Consider the following 19,500-nt stretch of genomic DNA (forward strand, 5'->3'; position numbering starts at 1 on the left):
AACATCAAGATGAAAATTAACCAAATAAAATAACACTCATGATAACAAAAGTGTTGAAAACCCGAAGAGTTCCTCGAACAAGATTATACCTTTTTTCAAAATTCCATATGTGAATAGAGTTGTCAGTGGAGCAAGTAGCTATCAGAGGTTTTCGTATACAAATGTCTAACCCCAGAATGGAACCGAAGTGATTAGAATGAGATAAGAAGTCAAAAGTTGATTGACATGTCTGTAAATATAAAAATTATCATGAAATAAATTAAAGATTAGAACATGTGACATACACGTACTACTGCAGAAATGAAGTGGAAATGTTTACATTATCTACAAGATTCATGGTATTTATTTCATAGTAAAATGAATACAAACACACCCAAATATATAAATATATTAGTATCAATACAAGTAAAAGAAATATGCTAAGTACCACACACCAATGATGAACTTTATAAACAGATACTGAGCAAACATAACACATATAAAACTTGAGAAAATTATATACATAAGACAAATATATTGTTTCTTGAAACTGTCTTCACTCTGTCCATGTGTACATGATGTGTATTATCACTCATGTGTACATGATGTGTGCTATTATTATCCACATGCAGATGATGTGTGTTATTATTATCCATATGTAGGTGATGTATGCTATTATTATCCATATGTAGGGTATGTGTCATTATTATCCATATGTACATGATGTGTATTATTATTATTATCCATTTGTTCATGGTGTGTATTATTATCCATTTGTTCATAATGTGTATTATTATTCATTTGTTCATGATGTGTATTATTATTATTCATTTGTGCAAGATGTGTATTATTATTATTTATTTGTTCATGATGTGTATTATTATTCATTTATTAATGATGCGTATTATTATCCATTTATTCATGATGTGTATTATTATCCATTTGTTCATAATGTGTATTATTATTCATTTGTTCATGATGTGTATTATTATTATTTATTTGTTCATGATGTGTATTATTATTCATTTATTAATGATGTGTATTATTATCCATTTATTCATGATGTGTATTATTATCCATTTGTTCATAATGTGTATTATTATCCATTTGTTCGTGATGTGTATTATTATTCATTTGTTCATAATGTGTATTATTATTCATTTGTCATGATGTGTATTATTATTATTCATTTGTTCATGATGTGTATTATTATCCATTTGTTCTTGATGTGTATTATTATTATTATTCATTTGTTCAAGATTTGTATTATTATTATTCATTTGTTCATGATGTGTACATTATTCATTTGTTCATTATTTGTATTATTATCCATTTGTTCATAATGTGTATTATTATTCATTTGTTCATGATGTGTATTATTATTATTTATTTGTTCATGATGTGTATTATTATTCATTTATTAATGATGTGTATTATTATCCATTTGTTCATAATGTGTATTATTATTCATTTGTTCATGATGTGTATTATTATTATTCATTTGTGCAAGATGTGTATTATTATTATTTATTTGTTCATGATGTGTATTATTATTCATTTATTAATGATGTGTATTATTATCCATTTATTCATGATGTGTATTATTATCCATTTGTTCATAATGTTTATTATTATCCATTTGTTTATTATGTGTATTATTATTCATTTGTTCATGATGTGTATTATTATTATCCATTTGTTCATAATGTGTATTATTATTCATTTGTTCATGATTTGTATTATTATTCATTTGTTCATAATGTGTATTATTATTCATTTGTCATGATGTGTATTATTAATCATTTGTTCATAATGTGTATTATTATTATCCATTTGTTCATGATATGTATTATTATTATTCATTTGTGCAAGATGTGTATTATTATTATTCATTTGTTCATGATGTGTATTATTATTATTATTTTTGTTCATGATGTGTATTATTATTCCTTTTGTTCATAATGTTTATTATTATCCATTTGTTTATTACGTGTATTATTATTCATTTGTTCATAATGTGTATTATTATTATCCATTTGTTCATAATGTGTATTATTATTCATTTGTTCATAATGTGTATTATTATTCATTTGTCATGATGTGTATTATTATTATTCATTTGTTCAAGATTTGTATTATTATTATCCATTTGTCATGATGTGTATTATTATTCATTTGTATATGATGTGTATTATTATCCACTTCTTAGTAATCAAGGCATTTACAATATTACTGGTAATTAATACATGCTTAAGATATTATGGGAATTAAAATATGTTTATAATATTATTTCAATAAGACATGTTTGCAATTACTGATATTTAATTCAAACTTATAATGTTACTGTAATTAAATCATGTTTACAATTATTAGTAATGAAGACATGTTTACAATTATTGGTAAGGAAACATGTTTATAAGTCCTGGTAAACTAAAACCTGTTTACAATGTTATTGTAACTAAGAGACATTCACCGTTATTGGTAATTATGAAATGTTTACAATTTCTGTTCATAAAATATTTTTTTACAATTATTGATAATTATCAATCATGAGTATGTTTATTCAAATCAACACCTACAAACAGCTTTATTAAATGGAAGGTAGTACTTTTCCTATACTAAAAATGTATTTTCCATAGGTACTTACAGCTATTCTCATTCAGTGTTGCCCTCTATAAGCAAAAAAAATTTTGCATACTACAAGCCTTTTTCCTTCCCTCCATTGGAATTAACTAATCCCAATTCATCTCTTATACAAATTATCTTGCCAAAACCTTCCACCAATAGGAGTGTGACATACTCTCATTGCCCATGTTGCTCCCTCTATTGAATTATACCTAAATATCACATCGAGTTTTGACAGGAGATGGAAGTACCGATTTTCAGTGAGGAGGAAATATGGGAGATACCTATCAAAAATAAATTTTCAGTATAGGAAAATTATAACTTTCAATACAATAATATTTTGAAAATGAGACCCAAGACTTGAGTGCTTTTGAATAGTTGACTATTCTTCTTCAGGACAAGAAAGGGTTATGTTCAATTTGTGTGATGAAATATATAGGCTTGAATGTCAATATCACATAAACCTGATGTTCAATGCAAGTTGGCCTTGAGAGCTAGCCAATCATAACTTAGAGTTGTTTGTGTCAAAAGTGTATGTAAAGTTCATTGTAGTTATAACAGTTGTTAACTAATCTATATAAAGATATTTATAACTATTATGAACTTTACATACACCTTTGACACAACACTAAACCTGACACAAACTCTAGGTTATGATTGGCTAACTCTTTAAAGCCAACTTACATTAAACATCAGGTTTATGTGACATTAACATTCAAGCCTATATATTTCATCACACACATTAAACATAATCCTTTATTCTCCTGAAGGAGAATAGTCAACTATTTGAAAGTGCTCGAGTTTTTAGTCTCATTTTGAAAATATTACAACTTTTGTAGGTGATCCTGTGTGCTAACTACTTAAACTGAATTCCAACACAGTACATTACCTCCATTTTGTAAATAGCTAGAGACTGGTACAAGGAAGAGAAATAAGCATCCTTTAAAAGTGTTGAAAGGACACTCCCCAAGATGAAACAGTGAGATTTGAAGATCTGATGTGAGAGATACAATGCAACACATCTGAACCAGGTATACTCTTCACCATTCATAGAAAGATGTTGTATATTTCTGTGGAAAACAAAGGAACACATCCAACTGGGAGAGAACTATGGCCATAATGTGGTCCAAACCATGAAATATTTATGAAAGTCAATCCCAGATATTATTAAAGTGGGTAAAATGAAAAGGGTGTATCCTAGGTGTAGAGTGGCTAGGTCACAACAGACCATACACAGAAGTCAAGTACCTCCAAAACCCATGCTGCTAAAACTGATATTCACATGGGGGTGTAACAAATATCATCTCATCAGTAACTCAACTACAATCCAAAACCTGGCCAGTAATTAAGGTAGATGAAGAGAAAGAATGAAGTAATGGAGGGGTAAATTGAAGTTAAAGAAGCTATGGAAACCATGACTGAGCCAGGAGTAAGGAATAATTAGACAGACTCAACACAGAGTGGTATGGATGATCTAAATCACCTGGTGAAGAAGTAACGAATGGGAGGATAAACATAGGTATTTGTTGATTCAATCCTGGCTAAAAGCATTGACAGCTAGAGCCAGATGATGAGGGACACGAGACCAAAATGGAGGTAATTTATGACTGAGGGATGTGCCAAAAGCATCTATATGAGGAGTGCCTCAGTGAAGGCAAAACTACTGGAAAACAAGAGGATTGAGAGATCACTCTATCAGACAGATTTTGTCTGGACAAAGAAGCCAATCCACAACAAAACTGAAAGCACATGGAACATGATATGCAATGATATGCATATCTTGCTTGTAGTCCCATAAAAGAAAAAGATCCAACATATGAATACAGAGAGATCAAGAATGACAATCAACCTGATGATTGATATAAGCAACCAGTGTAGAACTGTCAGAATGGATAATTAAAAAACAATTTCTGGCCAGATGGAGAAAATGTACCAAAACCCGACATACAGTGAGAAGTTCCAGGACGTTGATATGGTAATACTTCTCAACTGCAGAGCAATACCCTGAAGCTTTCTGTTTATGAACCCACCCACCCCATTCTCAAAGGAATGCATCCATGAAAATGTGTAAATCTGGGCATATCAGTCTTGTCCAATCACCATTGAAGATCGTCACCTATGGTAGGAGGATAAATAATAATAAAACCTTAAAAGGATCCCATGCAAGATTCCATTGGTCTTGAAGTGAGTCTACACATGAACACGACTTAAAGAAATAGAGGCTGCCATGGAAGACCACATTCTCAAAAGGAATAGAACCCTGTGTATTTTAATAGAAGGAGCAGTAAAAGGATAAAGACCTGGAAGCTCCATAGAAACAAAGTCAAAGATAAGAAGGTTTGCCATGACTGAGATGTGTGTTGAAAAAATACACCCAAATGGCCAAGATATTGGATTTATTGAAGAAGTGACTTCTCCAATTTGATGAACTGGCCAATTCCAGCTGCCTCCAGGAGCAGCTGATGAGTGTGCTTGGTGAACTCCTGTTCAGAATGAGCTAATAGAAGCCATTTGTCCATAAAATAATGAAAGCACAACTCTAAGAGCATCTAGGTAGTGACCACCCCCAATACAGGTAAAACAGACTACAACTGCCAAGAGTCAAGCAACAAGTTAGCTTGATGGTAAGCCAAAATCTAATGTCTGGGGAGAAGAGGAATACTAAACAAGAGAGGAAGAATTATCATGCAACAAAGAAGAACAGGAATTATAGAAAATCAGGGAAATGGATAAGACATCACATACCTCAAAAGCCATCTCTAAAAATGCTGTATTAGGCCTAGATTATTCTGCAGGCTGGGCATAGGAAGACACAGCAAAATCCAGTGGTGTAAAAAAGTTAGAATTTATTGGCCTAAATAGGTTCAGCTTTTAGGAAGAAGTGTGGCAAGTTCAGGAGAAAGTGGTTGACCCATATAATAATTAATCTCTTGGCAGACAATTGTTGATAAATCCAATGACAAGTCACCCTCACCTGTAACCTGTGAAAAGAGTGCTTGTAAAAGGTATGACACCTGAAGTAGTAATATGAATTCATTTCAGGCATATGAATTGAACCAAAAGTGATAGACAAATGTAAATGTGAGAAACAAAATAAAGACTAGAAAATTAAGTTAAAGGTATCTTCAAAATAACGATAAAATATTAATGAAGAAATCACACTTTGGAATTGAAACCATTCGGTTCAAGTGGAAAGCACCAAATGAAATAAAAAAAAACATCTGAGCACAAGTACTGTGAAATGAGAAGGGAAAGTTAGATAGAATTGAATAGTGTGATTCACATGCATAATGAGAGTATGTTGCACTCTTATTGGTGAAAGGTTGTCACGTGATGATTTGCTTAAGAGATACATTGAGATGGATAAAAGTTTTGCATATATAGAACAGCAGTGAATGAGAATACCTATTTATGTGAGTGGAGGTAATGTACCGTATCAGAATTTAATATTACCATCAATAAATGTTTACACACATTTACCTTCTGTATTTCAGCAGCTGACAATGAATAACTATACAACTGATTAGTATCAGTTGAAGCTACAAGTGTTTCTTCTGCTGGACTCACACAAAGACAGAGAATCCTTGCTTTCTGACACATTTCATCTGTGATCTCTTCCTCAGCAGGTAACTATTGTACAAAAAGAAAGCATAATTATACCACTTAATGTAGATAGTTATCAAGAACACTTAAGTTACATTTATACTTATGACTATGTACTAGAACAGTCTCTACTGTTATCAATTACTTAGACTTTGTTGTTGCTTGGTGTTAGAAAGAAACTAATACAAAAGATTTCTGTACCATAATGAACAGTTATACTCTAGTTTTCTTTGAAACTGATATAAAAAATATAGAATATAAATGAAGATTGTCTTTCATCCACATGGGTAAAGGATAATATATATGTAAAAACGATTGGTTTGGGTTGATAAAATATTTTATGTAGAGGAGCAAAGAAGGTCAAAACGTTATTCGCTGCTCTACATAAAAATTTTCTCAACCAAAACCAGCCATTTTTACATATATATTTTTCTCTACAAGTGGGTTTTCTCGTCATCATTGATGGGTAAAGGATAGTAATAACAACATTAGTTTTTTTTATGTTATGACCATGCTTGTGGCAGGTGTGGTAAAAAGAGTCACTTTTTTGTGAATTATTACAAATTTAAGGGTTGTATTTTTTATATTCAACCAAGTTTGAAACCTCTCCAGTTTATTATTGTCCATATTGTATCTGATCAACATGCATCTTGACAATAGCTCTGTAGTTAGTTTCCATTGCAAGTGACTCATTCAGAAGACTGTGATGTCCAAAGTACAACCTATCCTCCATTTTTCTTTCCATACTCTTATCATGTGTATAGATCATATTTCAACAATTTAGTCACACAGTAATCCATTGAAAATGTGTCCAGCAACTTGACTGTTATATCTCCATATTGAATAGCAGAAATACCAAATTTATTTTCTAACTCTTTAAGCTGTGTGATGACTGAACAAGAGGTATAACTGGAAGCCTTTTCTTCATTAATTCCATATATTGTTGGCCTCTTTTTATGAATGGAGACTCATGTTAATAATGGGATACAACTTATTACAAGTCTCTTTGTAGATGGTCCTGGGTCACCAAATTCATCTATATTCCTTTGTATATGATGCTGGGTCATCAAGTCTATCTATATTTCTTTGTAGATGGTTCTGGGTCATCAGGTTCATCTATATTTCTTTGTATATGATGCTGGGTCATCAAGTCCATTTATATTCCTTTGTAGATAGTCCTGGGTCATCAAGTTCATCTATATTCCTTTGTAGTTGGTCCTTGGTCACCAAGTTTATCTACATTCCTTTCTTTCTAATGTCATGAAATGTATGGGAACATTTTCATTTTGAAAATTCTGAGTATCATTTTATCATGTATTTATGATCTGAGTATGAATGTGTTACAATGTTTCATACTTCCCATATACAATCAATATTTGGTGATACAGCACTACTTGAGAAATGCCAAACAGCATATTAGCTTACTTCTGATTCATGACATTCAACTGTAACTTTAACAGTTATAACTGTCTTGTGGCTTACTTATTTGCATGTTCAAAGTTATTTTTATATAACATACATAACCCACCACATAGTGTACATGTGACAAATTTACTTAATATAACATGTGATACATGAATGAGTCATGATATATACATGACAAATCTACAGAAATATTGAATACAAGTCTAAAGAGGTTATAATTTCATTGTACTGGTCACTGGTTAGGCAACATTTCAAATACTGTGTTCAATCTTAGGCTCCTTACCTTAGGAAGGGCATTGAACTTTTGGAAAGGGTTTGGAGGGCATTGCAAAAATTGTACCTGGGATGAAGAGATTAAGATCCATGAAATTACTTTCTCTTGAAGAAAATGAAGTGTTAAGGTGGATCTAATTTAGGTGTTTACAACTGTAAAATGAATCAATAGTCAATAGTCAATCAATAGTCTTGATGTATTATCTTTCTTTCAGTGATAATAGCAGGACTATGGGACAAAAATATAAATTTTGGCAGATAGGAGTCATCTTCAGACAAATCAGTTCTGTTTTTCTAACAAAGTGGTTGTCCTATAGAATGGATTGCCTTCAAATGTTGTAGACACAGTAAAGTTAAGTGAGTTTAAGAGAAAGCTTGATAACTATATGAATGATAAGGGCTGGCTTTAAGATTTTTTAAAAAATATATTTATTTAATAATTTTAGTTTGGTTTAGAGGATAGGACATCTGAGATAGACCAATAGGTACCTTGCTGTCTGTAAATATTATGTTAAGTTACACACTCCTTGTGACATGTTTCCTTCAGGTACCATAGTTTGTGTGAATGACCCAGTGATGGGCCTGTTTAGATAATACATGTTATACATCAATAAAAAAAAGTAAGTTAAGAGACTTTAGTAACATAGTACATATTGAAGAACAGTAACTATAACAAACAGTATGAAACTTATTGTGACTGTTCTTTCTCAACTGTAAGGCGGTGTCTTGTAAAACACAATGTTTGGTAAAAATGTTAGGTAGTTTGATGAAAGTATATATTACTGTAACAATTATAGGCAAACTATAACTGTAAAGTTTTGTTAATTTATAAGTAAACACACTAGTGGCTTGAATTACCTTCACTGATCTTACGTATCTATATCCAACCTCTGTATTTTCTATTCTTTCATACACGACAACTTTCTCAGCTCCAAATGTACAGATCAGCCCTTTAGCTTTTGTCACAATACATGACACAGGCTGGGTGGTGGATAATGGTTTGTTCATAACACTCTTGAGACTAGCATGTGAACTGAAGATTTTATTAAAACAAATCAAATTATATTTACATCACACAAAAACATATTTAAACACATTAAGTTAAAAGAGATGTCTTACTAATGTTAGTGTCAAATTAACTAGGTTTGTCATGATATACTACTTCAAATATTTACATTTATAATAAAATTGGTCAGTAATCAACTGACACACCCAGAAGGATATTTTTATAAAACAAACATTTGGCAGTCCAGCTAATAATTTATGAAAACAATCTTTCCATACCTTTGTGTATCACCTACATCGGTATCGTTGACAAAAATCTCACCCTTTATTTCCCCTGCTTCAAACACCACAATACGACCGTCTTGTGTCCCAACAACAACTTTGTCACTATGAGTCCAGCTGTGGCACAAAAACACGTTTTGTTGTTCATATTTCTGGCAAGCAAACTGTTTGAAAGCTCCTTCTGTAAAACGATAAAGACGAAATACCCCCTTCCCAACAATGCAGATTTGACTTGAGTCTTGAGGATGAAATGAAACCTGTAAATTGTCTTAGATTATGAAGAGATTTGAATATATTTAATAAATTTCACATTTGTAATTCTAATAAATCTTTACCAAATCTCACTAAAATAAACATTAACATGCTATCAAGAAACTGTTACTGATTGCTATACCAGTGTTACGTGTACCCCCTGGTGAAAAAAATGTACACTTTTTTTAAAGCACTTGGGTTTTAAGATTTACTACTTTTGTTTTCAACTGACTGTGTAACTTCTGTGTTTTCCTAATACCATGAATCTTTAGGTTATGAATATAACTGTCAAATGTAAAATAATTTTCCCACATTTCACATCTGTTCAGTTTATATTAACTGTTAAATTGTGAGTTTAAAACATTTTGTTACCTGATGTGATAAACTATTAACTCTGACAAGTGAAAATCACCACACATTTAATATTAATAGTCAAATCATTTTAATGATTAACGCTCATTAACTTCTTGTTATCTTTAGCCAAAATGTATTTTTCCTGTCTTCAAACTGAGAACACATGACAACTATCAACACATCATATTTGACTTCACAATGATAACATGCTTAGAAAATACTCAGTGGATTTAAATCTTATGAGCAGCATGGTGTCTAATTATGAACTATTAAAATATTAGTTAAATATTGTTTGCTTATATCTTTATTGATGTAGTTTTTAAATAGAGATAAGATAAACTGGAGTTCTTAAAAAAACTAATTTTTTCATTAAACTTTGTTACTTATAATAAGTGAAAATATTACAGCTTATATCAGTAAAAGTTATAATAATTGAATAACTGATTCAGTGAGTTGTGTATCACTAAAGTTATAATAATTGAATAACTGATTCAGTGAGTTGTGTATCACTAAAGTTATAATAATTGAATAACTGATTCGGTGAGTTGTGTATCACTAAAGTTATAATAATTGAATAACTGATTCAGTGAGTTGGTATCACTAAAGTTATAATAATTGAATCACTGATTCGGTGAGTTGTGTATCACTAAAGTTATAATAATTGAATAAATGATTCAGTGAGTTGTGTATCACTAACGTTATAATAATTGAATAACTGATTCAGTGAGTTGTGTATCACTAAAGTTATAATAATTGAATAACTGATTCAGTGAGTTGTGTATCACTAAAGTTATAATAATTGAATAACTGATTTAGTGAGTTGTGTATCACTAAAGTTATAATAACTGAATAACTGATTCAGTGAGTTGTGTATCACTAAAGTTATAATAATTGAATAACTGATTCAGTGAGTTGGTATCACTAAAGTTATAATAATTGAATCACTGATTCAGTGAGTTGTGTATCACTAAAGTTATAATAATTGAATAACTGATTCAGTGAGTTGGTATCACTAAAGTTATAATAATTGAATCACTGATTCAGTGAGTTGTGTATCACTAAAGTTATAATAATTGAATAACTGATTCAGTGAGTTGTGTATCACTAAAGTTATAATAATTGAATCACTGATTCAGTGAGTTGTGTATCACTAAAGTTATAATAATTGAATAACTGATTCAGTGAGTTGTGTGTCACTAAAATTATAATAATTGAATAACTGATTCGGTGAGTTGTGTATCACTAAAGTTATAATAATTGAATAACTGATTCAGTGAGTTGTGTATCACTAAAGTTATAATAATTGAATAACTGATTCAGTGAGTTGTGTATCACTAAAGTTATAATAATTGAATAACTGATTCAGTGAGTTGTGTATCACTAAAATTATAATAATTGAATAACTGATTCAGTGAGTTGTGTATCACTAAAGTTATAATAATTGAATAACTGATTCAGTGAGTTGTGTATCACTAAAGTTATAATAATTGAATAACTGATTCAGTGAGTTGTGTATCACTAAAGAGTACAATAGGAACTCTTTTCTTATACAGCACTTTATAAAAAAACGTTTTTAGAAAATGTTCACTTCTAATTTTTTTCTTCATTGAGGTTTAAATATTATGGTTAGTAATTACTATCACAAACAGCCACCTGCCATTTATTCACCAAAACCAAAATCCTTTTGTAAAGCAGCAGCAAGATAGAAGAACATACACATTATACCTATTATTTATAACATAATACAAATAAAACATAAAATAATAATTTTTGGAATTAAATATACATTTAAAAACAAGTGATTAAACAACCACAAATTGACTGCTATTCTATAGTGCTTGACACCCATGTAACAGATGCTATTCTATAGTGCTTGACACCCATGTAACAGATGCTACTCTATAGTGCTTGACACCCATGTAACAGATGCTATTCTATAGTGCTTGACACCCATGTAACAGATGCTACTCTATAGTGCTTGACACCCATGTAACAGATGCTACTCTATAGTGCTTGACACCCATGTAACAGATGCTACTCTATAGTGTTTGACACCCATGTAACAGATGCTACTCTATAGTGCTTGACACCCATGTAACAGATGTTAATTCCCTACATACTAGAAGGTATTAAATTAACACTACTTTTCTTAACCATGCTTTAAATAAATTATGTGATGTGTGTAGAGGTGCTGTAATGATAGAAGTACACACAAACAATATGTTAGCATTATCTGAATCATAAAATAATATAAACAACACATAAACAAGAGATGTCAGCACATAATATACATATTTTACAGTATTGATACAAGATGCATCTTTAAGTAAAAGCAAATTTAAAAAGATGTTTATTATTACATACAACAAATCATCATATTCTCTGGATTTTAGTTCAAGGTTCTTATCTAACAAATTGACTGGTAATATTTGTAACTTGAAAGGTAATCTGTTCTGTTGTTTCTTATAGACCTTACCAACGAGTTCAAAATGATTATAAGTTTACTTTAATACTGTTGTTTCAGTTGAACTGACCAATAACCATGCCTTTAATTAGTCTATCACTAATTATTTTAATCCTTTAAGATTAAGATATTTTATTTAAGACTGCATATGGCACTTGATAATTGCTTTAGTTTGTTACCTCATGAATTTCAGCATGAGGAGAGAGATTTACAGGCTTGAAAGTTGTTATGAGACGATTCTTCTCCCAGTGCCACATGCTGAGTGTCCATTCTGGCATACCACCTTGCCCTATCACATACTTTGATTCAGGAGAAAAAGCCACACTCACAAAGATATTGGACTGCATATCACTAGAAGAAAGTATTTTTTTCTTACGTAAAGCCTCCAAGTCAAATATTAATACACTCGGTTTATCAACTCCTTTGTCTCCAACGGCTAAATATTTCCGGTTACTGCTTATTTTCAATGTAGTAATATCGTTCAATTCATTGCAGACAATAAATTTTTGAACATTATGATCAGCATTATGGAATACAATAACTTTCCCTGCTACATATATGACTGTCTGCTCGTCATAAAATTCAACACAATTTCGCACCTTACAAAAGAAGCCAAAAACATGATGCAACTGTACCAAGGGTAAACTTGTCATGCTGTATTCAATAAATACTCCTTGAGACCTGAAACCTATATCAACACACAAATATTTATAAGAATTAAACACAAATAATAAATATAAAAATATAATAAAATGACATTTTTACCTTCATACATTGAGATATTTTAAAAGAATAAACCTGTTTTTGTGCTTTCTTTAATGTACATTATGTACTGGCTTACAACACATAGTATTTATTCTTATTACTGGATTGTAACAAGCCTTACTGATTCAGTACATTAAAATCAATATATTAGACATTCACCTCATATGATGTTGACCAACTGGAAACACAAGTTTTTATCAAGTTAGGCGTTCTCTTGTAACAACATTATTTACATCCACACAGTTACATAAATTACATCTTATACTTTACCATTACTAGTGGCTGTCTATATGAAAAAAAAACAACCATAAAACCCCAAAGTAATTAGTAGATTCAGTTAATTATATGGATTTTATGAAGAAAAAAATAAGCTATTTCATTAACAATAAATTATTTGCAACTCTTTCTAAGCTACAGTTGAAAACAAACTTTATGATGCCAATTTGAAGTTTCCATTACAAAAACACTTTCAAAACCTAATTTTAAAACACTAATTTTTCACTTTATTTTTTTCATTCTGCTTCCTCATGAAATTGAAATGAAATCTATTCTACTTAGAACAAGTCAGACACTATGTACTACTTAATTACAAGTAGTACAATTAGACCTCTGCTTTTCACATTCAGCATCGATATTAATACCCAATTTAAAACAATAAATATATTACAACACTCAACAGTACTAACTACTATAAGTAATCCAAAAAATTAAAGAAGCATTCCTTAAAAACCGTCATGAATTACCTATCCTAACGTTAAGCTTCCAAATATGTGAACTTTGATTTTCTGGTATTGTAAAATTAAATACAGCCCTTGCCTACAATACAGTCTACAGTATAAAAACACTAACATTAACCTAAGTCGTCATAAAATAAAAGAACAGCTGTTCTCTCACGACAGATTTTTACAGAGAGTAATCAAAATACGTTTTGTTTTCATTTCATACAAAGCTCTGAGGTTCAATAAACCATCAAAATTATTTTGTATTATGTTTCATCGTAGCTATAAATTAGTCGTTTTAAATTGTGTCCAGCTAATAAATTCCTGTTTGTAGAGTTGTCATAACTACAGAATGGAACGCTAAATTTAAATAATAGGTGTCGCCCTTCATTTCAACTTTGCATTTATTTTCCGTTTATTTAAAGAGAAATATAGCTTGATACATTGTTATAAAAACAAACAACAACATATTATTAGCTTATATCTTTTACAAGTAGCTTTCAGTTAAAGTTTTGATATGTAGTTTGAAATAATTTTCTTAAATAATAATAATTTTGGAGTTAATACCAGAAGATTTCAATATTTTACATGCGCTATTTGTCAGATGTGGAAATTTAAATACAATCGTTACATTATACACAACAATGTTGAATATTACATACTATGCAATAATTATCCATGACATAAACAGTGAAATGTACAAAAAATTTACGTTGGTGCTCAGCAATAGCCTATTTTGTCTCATTATATAAAATAGTTCGTGGTCTTTTGTGAATTAATAGTGTGATTTATGTTGAATAACCAACAGAACAAAGTAGTTAGGCCCGTTAACAATTAGAAGTTCTCAGATCTCTGAGTTTAACAGCAATTGCTTCGATGTGAACGCGTTTTATAAGCTGTCCAATAATGATTATAATTGACTACACTTCTCATGATATATCATGTTAGACTCATTATACGATTTAACACAATATTTTTAATCTTGTTTACTAGAGAATTAAAAAAATATATATAAAGGTATATAATTGTAGCATTCCGATTACACTATATTCGTCATATGCATTGCTGACTTACGTTTGGCTCAATCTAGAGTTCTTCAGGCCATTTGAGATATAACAGTCATACTATTAAACGGAATATTATATTAGGCAATTTGTTACAAGAACATTACTGTTATTATAATTTGCTTTTCTAATTCTTGAAAATCTCTAAGGAACTATATTAAGCTTCAAATATATATAATAGGCCTTGCATAATGTCTTATGACAAGTATAATTAAATATAAACCATGCTGTGCCAGCTTGTAAAAGGTGTTCGTACAAGAACAATTATTGTAAAAAATCGAAACAGAGTTTAATCTATTAATAATATTAGTCCCACTATTTAAACACCTGAAGCCTAGTTGTATGCACAACTAGGATAATACATATTTGGCATATGGGAATTATGGCTAACACAAATTTGCTCTACAAGATGTACGAGATAGTGCCACACATATAAACTGGTTATATCATCAAACGGATAAGATACTTTACCACTCTCTGTTGCTATAGTAACAATATGAAAATGCTTAGTTAACAGTTATAAGTAGGGCTGAGATGCATAAAGTACTGCACCAGGAAGGCTTCTTGATGGTTGGAGAGTACTTATCATTCAGTTGGTTAGCGTAAGCCAACTACAGCCTATTCTAACAAGTTACTGCCCACCACTAACCATACTTGTTAGGACAGACATAGCTAGGAGTAAGAAATCTGAACAGAAAATGATTAGTTAAAAATTTGTTTATTTGTTGACTTTTGCATAAAGCTACTAGAAGGGAATTGTGTTAGCTGTTCCACTTGATAAGTGACAGACTAGAGGAAAAGCAGCTAGCCAACACCACTTACTATCAATTCTTGAGTTACATTTTGCTAACAAAAGTGGGATTGACTATCATTTTATAACGCCCCTATACTGAAAGTGCAATCATGTTCGATAATGAGATTCGAGCCCTCGATGTGCATATGGTAGGTTGTGCACCCTAACCATTAGGCTACATCAGACATACTTCAAAGAGTAGTGCCAAGGCGATAGCATATACAAGTCAGAGCAAACAGAGCTTTTATTGTCACTAGACGACCTCAGCTGTCCAGAAGGAGAAGGCTAAGGAAGCTGATGCTTAAACACAGATTCATAAAAAGTGCAATAGACTTTGCCAGTTATACATTATTCTGGGTGGTTACTGCAGTGTCAGAGGGAACAAATACTGCCTGGAGAAATTCTTTGAGTTTTATGACATGGTACATTTTCAAGAGCCTAATCCCTAAACTTTTGTAAAGTTCACATTCATTGACGTTAACCACAAACCTCACACCAACCCAAAGGCTAGAATGGCCACTTCAGTTCGACAAGATAACTGAGACAACAATATCCACAATGAATTTCAATATCTCTGCTTAAGCAACAACTACGTGCAGATGTGAAAGACATCTGTGGCTTGGGTAAGATACACAAAGTCATAAGTACATTTACATGGATTTGGTAGAAAATGAAATAAGCCTTTCAGCTGTATGTTTTAAGAAAAATTATTATTTTGCACATGTAAGGGCCAGACGCGGCCTGGTGGTTAATGTGCCAAACTGTGAATCAGTAAATTCCCTGTTCATGGTCTTTTGTTGCAAAAGAGTGCTCCAAATCTTATTAACGTGGTTGCACTATAAGGGTAACTGTCAAATCTCACAGACAAGAATATTTAAAGAGTTAACAGTCGGCTCCCCTAATCAATTAGCTCAATTTTAAAAATTGACTATGAAATTCTGAAAGAAAAGCCAACGTGTAAGATTTTCTATGATTTTATTTCAAACCGTAGTGACTTTTTTCCACATACACTATGGCACCTTAAGTCTTATCATCTGAAATATTACAAAATTTTTACCTTAACACTTAAAGTGATTTTAAAATTGATCTGGTCTTTCTTTAAAATAAAGTATAATACAACACAAATTAAATATTAACAAATTAACAACTAACAAGCAGAGTCATCAGTTTTGTGATGAGCAGGAAATACACATATTAGAGCGGTTCTCGTTTCCACGTAAAATTTCAAGTTAAAAATTCTAAAACTTTCAACCACTACTTTTGTTCCAATGTACAAAAATATATGTCTAACTTCATCCATCTTGCACCATATTTAGAGAAGTTTATACTTTCTAAACTGCAGAAGCCTGCTACTGTATGTCACGAACCATAAAAGAGTGTCCGCACTATATTTCTTTACTTCCTGACCTAGAATACAATTAAAAGACTCAAGGGTGCTACTTCAGTCTCTTTCAGAGTGTACACGTACTTTTGTTTATGATAAAATTTTACTTTTCTGTGTAGTTTTTATTAAAAATGAGGCGAACAAAGAATTGTTTCAAGACCGGTGAAATAAGTGAAGAGTAAATCTATTTTGGAGGTACAGACAAATTCGTTGTAGTTAAATTCTGTAATTTTTTTAATCATACTCCAATGGTTTCCCGTCTTTTTTTTTTTTACGGACCTTTATATTAGTGATATAAAATACACCTGTCATATACTATAAATGATTTATTTGAAGTATGTTATTATATTTTATTGCATATACAATGGTATAAATACATATTGATATTATTTGGTGTGGTTACATTGTTAATGATTTATTGTTGCTGTTTTAAAACTGTCTTTCACGATCCTGCACAACTTAAAAAGAACGCTTTCTGTTCTTCCTTTGTAATGGTGACATTGTATTCCTCAATAACAGTCACACCTCGTTCAGCACTGTTATTTACCACACTAAAGTCTTAAACTGTCAGCAGACCTTCCTGAACTCTCATGGTTCAGGGTCACGATCTAGAAAACCAGATGGAATGTCAGAGCACCCGAAGAGGTTTATTACGTTCTTCGTGACCATATTGCCAATTAAAATGCCCTCAGACATCCTGATATGCAATTTACAGGTTCAATCATGAACGTCAAATCAATGAGTTCGTGATTGAACACCATAAATATTTAGCAAGTGTTTAATAGACAAATTTTGAAAGAGCAGAATTCATTTTCCTATATTAAACACGACAACGCAAGAAGTAGAAGTGGCATCAGCAGTAGTGAACCATGCCGTAAGATAGACTCAAACAACAGAGATTCAGATGTTACAGGATCCTCCTTCCTTGCAGCCAATGAGCTTAAAGTGTCCCATAATTATTCAGATCTTGAGTTTATGTAATGTCTCAGCCATCCATCATGCATGATGCAGTGTTATTTATATTATAAATCGCATTCCACCAGGAGGAATACCACTAAGAAAGGTTATGGTTAGTCCAAGACCGTCTATAGATTGACTGACCGGAAGTTGTTTTGTGGTAAGCTCGGTGACATTATCCTTAATTTTGTTTATGATTCCGCCACCTATCATGGTCAGCTGAAGTTTCATAACTGGACTAGTTCATGTATTCCTAAGATTGTTGGATGTTTGTTTGTTTTGAAATTTCGCACAAAGCTACTCGAGGGCTATCTGTGCTAGCCGTCCCTAATTTTGTAGTGTAAGACTAGAGGGAAGGCAGCTAGTCATCACCACCCACCGCCAACTCTTATGCTACTCTTTTACCAACGAATAGTGAGATTGACCGTCACATTATAACGCCCCCACGGTTGGGAGGGCGAGCATGTTTGGCGCGACTCGGGCGCGAACCCGCGACCCTCACATTACGAAGCGCACGCCTTAACGCGCTAGGCCATGCCAGGCCCTAAGATTGTTGGAATCAATTTAAAAATTGCAATACCTAAACTAGAGGAAAGAACTAAACAATCCTAGAAAACATACCAAAAAAGGTCTAACACGTGATGCCAGTATGCCAAAAGTAGAATAATATTCTATCATTTCTGTTCTTCAGGACGTACGCTGTATTACAGGGACCAATGTTGCTTGTTCTATCATCGTAGACTGCCTTTACGTGATCAATGACTCGCAGTTCTTCTATGAAATGATTGAATCTCTTCACAAATTAATCTTTTAAGTGTTTTAAAATATTCGGAATATTCACATATAGTGCGAGTTACAAAGAAAAAGTTCAATAACCTTGAGCAACCATTAGATGTTAGCTAATATATATAACACTTGTTGTAAGTTACTGTACATTAGAACAAGATGAAGGGTGGCAGTTTTGTAAAAACCAAGGGCCATTTTAATAAATCGTCATGTGTGTGTGTACATGATATTTCGTGCCAGATCGTGCATTTCAATCAGCACTGTAATGCTACTATTTTGCAGTAAATACTATTGGTTATGACAGAATTTTTATTATTGTCAGCTTTATACTTGAAGTTCGATACGTTTTGAATAAACACCTTCTTTCATGAAACAGTCCTTAGTGTTCTAACACCTTGTTTCATAAAACAGTTGGAAGTCTTTAAACATTTTGTTTCACCAAACAGTAGATAGTGTTTTAACACCTTGTTTCCTCAAGTAGTAATTAGTGTTTAACCATCTTGTTTCGTCAAACAATAGTTAGTGTTTTAACATTTTGTTTCATCAAACAATGGTTAGGATTTTAACATCTTTTTCATTACACAGTACTTATTTCTCAACACCTTTTTTCATCAAACAGTAGTTCGTGTTTTAACACCCTGCTTCATCAACATGTAATTATTGTATCATAACCTTCTTTCATCAAACAGTAGTTAGTGTTTAAACATTTTGTTTCATCAAAAGTATTTATCATTTTATACCTTGTTTCATCTAACAACAGTTTGTGTTTA

The 19,500-nt window shown here is 31.6% G+C and overlaps 1 protein-coding gene across 1 annotated transcript in view; it reads right to left on the reverse strand.

Moving 5' to 3' along the window:
• Positions 1 to 14,089, reverse strand: part of LOC143233763 (cilia- and flagella-associated protein 57-like) — a 36,833-nt gene extending 22,744 nt beyond the window's left edge. The window contains exons 1-6 of the mRNA XM_076470393.1: positions 13,771 to 14,089; positions 12,442 to 12,950; positions 9,190 to 9,449; positions 8,764 to 8,938; positions 6,085 to 6,234; positions 90 to 229 (exon numbers count right to left, since the gene is read on the reverse strand). Coding sequence (XP_076326508.1) covers positions 90 to 229; positions 6,085 to 6,234; positions 8,764 to 8,938; positions 9,190 to 9,449; positions 12,442 to 12,915 — 1,199 coding nt within the window. The 5' untranslated portion in view covers positions 12,916 to 12,950; positions 13,771 to 14,089. The remainder of the gene's footprint in view (positions 1 to 89; positions 230 to 6,084; positions 6,235 to 8,763; positions 8,939 to 9,189; positions 9,450 to 12,441; positions 12,951 to 13,770) is intronic.
• Between the last annotated feature and the right edge of the window lie 5,411 nt (positions 14,090 to 19,500).

Source organism: Tachypleus tridentatus, chromosome 1 (genome assembly GCF_004210375.1).
Source record: "Tachypleus tridentatus isolate NWPU-2018 chromosome 1, ASM421037v1, whole genome shotgun sequence".
Taxonomy (NCBI): Eukaryota; Metazoa; Arthropoda; class Merostomata; order Xiphosura; family Limulidae; genus Tachypleus; species Tachypleus tridentatus.